General features: G+C 45.5%; 1 protein-coding gene across 3 annotated transcripts in view; it reads right to left on the minus strand.

Annotated features, from left to right (window-relative positions):
- TMEM131 (transmembrane protein 131) overlaps positions 1–4,792 on the minus strand; it is a 241,713-nt gene extending 236,921 nt beyond the window's left edge. For 2 of the 3 annotated variants that reach the window (XM_054474141.2, XM_054474140.2), the window contains exon 1: positions 4,059–4,792. In XM_054474141.2, the coding sequence (XP_054330116.1) occupies positions 4,059–4,245 (187 nt within the window). In that variant the 5' untranslated portion in view covers positions 4,246–4,792. The remainder of the gene's footprint in view (positions 1–4,058) is intronic. The other variant, XM_054474142.2, reaches the window with a different exon arrangement.
- Between the last annotated feature and the right edge of the window lie 1,208 nt (positions 4,793–6,000).

The following is a 6,000-nucleotide window of genomic DNA, read 5'->3' on the forward strand; positions in this document are numbered from 1 at the left end:
AGGATGTAACAGGCACTGATGCCACTTGGTGAAGGGTCAAAACTGAATCCAGTGGAGCAGGCAGAATAATCATAGCATTAATAAAAAACTGAAAACTGGAGGTGGCGCAAGATAATTCTGCCCTGGACATATGCAGTGTGCACCAGCACCTAGACACACACTGGGAGGAAGACAACCAACAGGCAATTGGAGAGCAGCAACTGACAGCTAGGGCACAACCAGAACCGAGAAGTACAGTCACCAAAACAATGCCAGATGCTGCTTACAAGAGACAGTGGGGGAAAATTCAGCTGTAGGAAAAGGGCCTCTTGGTCTGGCAAGGCCAATCAGAGCGCTTGAGTCACATATAGGCAAGAGAGAGAACACCTAAAATACCAAGCACCTAGCAAAGATTTTATTTTCCTCCAAGAGTAATTTGGCTTATTGCTACTCTGGATGGTAACAATTAGATGAGTTTACATCTACTCCCAAAGCAATCTTTCTGGCAGATGTCTATGAGGGTCCACTGTAAGAATTAGAAAGAGGAGGAAAATGGTCATTAGCAGGAGGAAAAGAGGACACACTTTTTCCAACTGCAAAACTCCAATGCTCCGTCAGGCAACAGCCTTTAGTAAAAGCAGGCTACAAACGTTCATTAGTGAAGCACTTATTAAATAATATTCTATTTACTAGGCCCTAAATTAAAAGGTACCCACTCTACCCCATAGAAAGGGTTAACACATCTCACTCTTAAGAAAATCACTTTCAAAAACATTTTAACATTATCGAGTAATAAGTAGGTTAAAAATAATTTGGTCAAGAAAAAGTAAATAACACTCCTAGTCAATTCGGCTACCCTTAGAAAACTATTAGATTCTTATCTGTTTTCTTGTGGTCTTTAGTCCTACGCACTTTTCTCATATGCTTTGTAAATACTTTTGTACTGTGTTTTGCACCTATGTCACAAATACAGCTTAAAACAAAAATTTGTGCATGAAACTATAGTACACTGGCAAAAAATTCCATAAGTCCTAATAAAGGCTGTCAAACTGTACCCTGCCATTTAATTGCCAATTAATAAAACATGTGACAATGAAATTTAAATTGTCATAGATTGAAACATTCTTGAAAATTTATTTGAATTTATATTTACTAGATACATAAACTACAGCTTCTCATTTATAATAAATGCCTTCCAAAAACCCACTTCACAATGAAATTATATTACATGATATGTGATGCTTTTTTAAAAAAGGTCTTATTTGCCAGTCATAATGGGCTGCTTTATAATTCAAAAGACTACTAAAAGTATACATTTAATATATATACACACACATGTATTTTCACTATATATTTTTAAAATATATTTTCACAACTCACACACATTTTTGCTATTCTCAGTATCTAGATATTAGACTCAAGAAAAAAATCTTGCCACCAATCTAGAACTAGTTATTTGTAGTGATTATAATAACTTCTATCTCTGGAAAACTCTTTCAAAGTCCTTACAAAATTTACATCACAGCCAAAACCGTCTCAAAGGTACCTTTCCTCTGGACCAGTGATAGCACACTCCCATAGCTCAGTTAAGACATATAGGATGTTAAGACAAGGAATGGTCCATGCTTCTGACTCAAGAAAATCAACATCAAGTCCAAACATGAAAAACTACATTAGGTAATTTATTTCTGCGGCTTTTCTTCAGGAGACAATGAGTTTTATTGTCTTTTAAAGATTTTGCAGTGAAATTATACAGTAATGAAGGAAAAAAAATACAAACATACAAAATACCTGCAGAATCATCATTAAAACTGCAGGTAAATCTTAACTTTGAAATCTTAAACTAGTTTATGCTACTTCAATAGACACAAAATTCCTCCGGGTGTGAATGATCAAACTGAACTCAGCCATCTTCAGAAATCTGCCCAGACTTGCTGAAAAACTCAACAGTACCTTTTAGGACAAATACTGTATTTGTGCCTCATCAGATGCCAAACTCACAGTGTCACAATCACGTAAGAAAATAAACTGCTTTTCCCCTACTAACTCAGAAACAATACTGGAATATGATCAGTTTTAAAGGAGAAGCTATTTCTGGAGATGCCTTCACAGAATATTTGATTAGAACCGGATCTGTTTATGATGGGTAGAGGCCTATGTTCTATATCAGCATCATCTCCATTAATATCTTGGATAACTGCACACACAAATTGTTCATACAGATAAGCATGGGCCACAAAGGATATCTGATTCACCCAGGCCACTGGCTGATTCAACCACCCCTTTAATACATACTTAACACCCTGACAAGTATTCTCCTCATCCAATCCTTACACACATTTATGGGTATTAGAGAGGTGCACTAACATGTATAAACTATGCAAATGAGAAATTAGCAAATATATTTTAGGCTGACAGTTCTCAAACAAAAGGTTTACTTAACTTTACCCAGAGTAAAGTTTTTATTAGCATATAAAATGGCTGTTGGAAAAATCAGCAGCAGTAGAAGGAAAATACAAACTTAATGCTTTACTAGATTCAACCATTATTTCATTTCCCTGTGCTAAGGGCGCATGAAGACAGTCATTCACTCAAAGGCTAAGCGCCAGTGTATCTGGCACTGTGCAAGGTAAGCAAAGGAACAGAAAAGGAAGGACACAATACCCACCAAGATCTACTTGAAGTCCCACCCAAAAAATGTCCATTAAATTACTGCACTATTTTGGGTTCACTGAACACCCACTACATGCCAAAATGCTAGGTGCCACGATCACACATAAGAAAGAACACTCAACTAACTGCAGATCTGTGGCCAATGATGTATTATGACAACCCCAGGACTGACTAGTCCTAAAGCGGCAATATTTTATTCTGGAAATAATTTTGCTTCCATCAATTAATCCTTTCTATAGACGGCAATTCTTTGAATAATTTCCACCAATGTTAACCCAGACTAAGGTTGCTTAGAGAGTTAAATAAGGGAATGTAATGTGGACAAAAATAAAAGAAACAGTATATTGAAGCACATTTGCACTTTAATACTAATTTGGTTTGTATTTGCTTTTACCTTCAATAACAATAAAAAGCAAGTGACTTTAGTCATAAAGTAGAATGTTAACTCTAAAGTTACCGGGGCAAGAAATTGTTTTCTTGTACGGGCAGTTTCATGTGCAATGCTAAACTAACAAGTTTTGCGTAGTTTTTTTTTTTTTTAAACTATTCACTTAGTGAATTCTTCACGAGGGCTCTGTGACCATTCACACGTCCCTTGGCTCAAAAAGAGGTAGTGTAGATGAAATTACACTGATTTGGTCTTCAAGATTACAAAATAATTTTTGACCCTGTCCAAGTACCCGTTTTGCAGCAGTACAATACTAATGAGATTTTTAAAATAGGGGCCAGCCCTTAACTGTAAATTATAGATAAACGCTTGCAAGCTGGCAACTTCACGTTTATTTTTAAAGGCTTTCATATCAAAGATAAAGGCACCGAATCACGTATTTTAAAATAAGAAATGTAAACAGGCTTTCAACAGCTTACTAAAGAGTTAAATGGAATTGTATTTAGGTCTAATAATAAAGTCATCAATAACGCAGAGACATTAAAGGAGGAAGCTACAGGACCAAGATTCCCCTCGAAGAAATGTCTGAACAAATTCAAAGTGAAATTTTGTAAGCTGTGTCTCGCTATTTTTACCACATTTTAAAGTAAGCTCTGTCTGCATGCAACCAACCGCAACCAAGAAAACAGAAGTGTCCTAAAATGTACCTATTAGCCGTAATAAAGCCAAAAAATATGCCCCTCCTACCTAGCGGGCCAAGTGGCAAGAACGTACGATAACTCAGGAAGTTTTGAAATGGCAGTGACAGGAGACAGGGGGAAGGCAGGGGAAGGAATCACGGAGAGCGAGGGCCACTCCGTGCGGCGGGCGCCGCGAGGTCCTGGCTCGGGACGGTACCCGACCGCCCAACTTCGCGCCGGAGCCCCGGCCGCGGCTCTTCCTCCCGGCCCAGCCCGCCCGGCCTCCGCGAGAGCGGGATGACAGCCCCGCCGCAGGGACGCCGCCGGGGGACACCCACCTTCCTTCTCGGCCCGCGCCGCAGCCACTACGAGGGTCATCACCAGGTGGAGAGCTCCTAGGAGGCCGGCGGCCGCGCTCCGCGGGCCCCCGCTACGGGCGGCCGCAGGTTCCAGCCCGGCCGCGGCGGACGTGGAGACGGCGGCGGTGGTGGCTCCGGTTGCTCCTCCTCCCGCCCGCTTCCCCATCCCTGCCGGCCGGGGGCCGCCGCGCTCCAGGTCCGGCGCGGCCCTTCTCGGCGAGGCGGCGGCGGCGCGGAAGCCGTGGTCCGGGCTCTGGCCGCGGCGCCGGGGGCGACAACGGTTGCAAGCCCAGGGCTCGATCTCCGGGCGTGGGCCTGGGTCCGTGCGTGCGTGTGAGCGAGAGTGTCAGTCACGGTCTTTGCCTGGGCATCGCCTACAAGCAGTCGGAGCGGAGAGGCCGCGGGTCAGGCGCGGCGGGCGGCCATACTGGAAACGGGCACGGACCGCGGGCCCTGAGCGCCGGCCTGCGAGGGGCGGGGCGCGGCTCTGGGCACCGCCCACGCTGTGCCGACACCTGGGCTGTCCGGCGGTCAGTCTGTCCGCCCCGGAGCCCCTGGGCCCCACCTCGTCGTCCCGCTCTCGGAGGCCTGCGGCTTCACGGCCAGACAGAACCAGGACAGAACAACCACAGCCCGTTACCGCTGCACGGCGCAGGAAGAGGAGGGAGGCAGGCCCAGGTCCAGCTGCCAGGACTTATGATGGCTGCTTCTGCTTCGCGGAGGCGGTGACGGCAATCACGTGGAGACAGGGCGGCCTCGCCGCGCAGCCGCCGCATTGCGTGGGCGGGGCAGGGGCGGAGTTGCGGGACGCTGGGAGGCTTGGCAGCTTCTCCGGCGCCTGGACAATCCTCCGTGCTCTGCCCTACAGTGCTGGAGCCTTCCAGGGGTGTGAGTGCGCATCCAGACCGCGAGACGAGCGCGGAAGGTCCGTTCCAGTGACTCCTCCTGGTGGCACCCCCACCTCTCGGCCGCTTTGACGTCGAGAATACCACGGGCCTGACTCAGTTCTGGTTGGTGCTTCCTTGAGGATGGTGGCCCGCTGAACTCATCCTTGGGTCTTCCAAATCATGGTACCCAGGAGGCGCTTGATGGAGTCCTCTTGCCTTGGCTTGTGCCCACATTGGCGCGGAACACCTTGTGTGCAGAAAGCGTCAGTGACTCTGGATGGAGAAGGCAGGGGCAGACAGACTGCTCTTTAGAATATCCAGTAGCCGGCTTCCTCTCTCGAGGAAGAATTCTTTTTTTTTTTGTTTTATTTTTTAATTATTTATTTATTTTTGAGACAGGGTCTGGTTCTGCCGCTCAGGCTGGAGTGCAGTGGTGCGGTCTGGGACTACAGGCACCCACCACCACGCCACGCCAATTTTTCTTTTTCTTTTAAGAGACGCTGTCTCACTATGTTGGCCGGGCAGGTCTCGAACTCCTGGGCTCAAGCAGTCCGCCTTCCTCGGCCTTCCAGAGTGCTGGGATCACAGGCGTGAGCCACTGTGCTGGGCCCGGAAAAATTCTTAAGACAGTTTCCTGCGCGAGCCATCTCGCGCCTCTTAGATGCGCTTTTCATCTTAGGTTGAGCTTCTTGGTGCGCATGGCTATTGTCTCCAAGACTTAATTTAAGCTCTTGGAGGGGGTCCTTCTTTACTCATCTTAGTAATTTCCTCCCAGCTCCTAGCCCAGAGACATTTTACTTTCTTTCCTCAGCTGTATTTGTTGAGTGAGTCGATATATGTGTAAGGCCAAGTCTGCCCACAGTACGTCTCAGAATAAGCTAGATAGAAAAATAAGGTTTCAGAAAGACAAAAGGAACTCCAGAATCTATTCTATGAAGTAGTCCCCTGTGTCAAGCAAGCACTTAAATTTATTCATAAATTAATATATATTTAAATATGACCTTACCCTAATTTTAAAAAGCAATTTTAGGGCA

This window comes from Pongo pygmaeus, chromosome 12, assembly GCF_028885625.2.
Source record: "Pongo pygmaeus isolate AG05252 chromosome 12, NHGRI_mPonPyg2-v2.0_pri, whole genome shotgun sequence".
In the NCBI taxonomy this organism is placed as follows: Eukaryota; Metazoa; Chordata; class Mammalia; order Primates; family Hominidae; genus Pongo; species Pongo pygmaeus.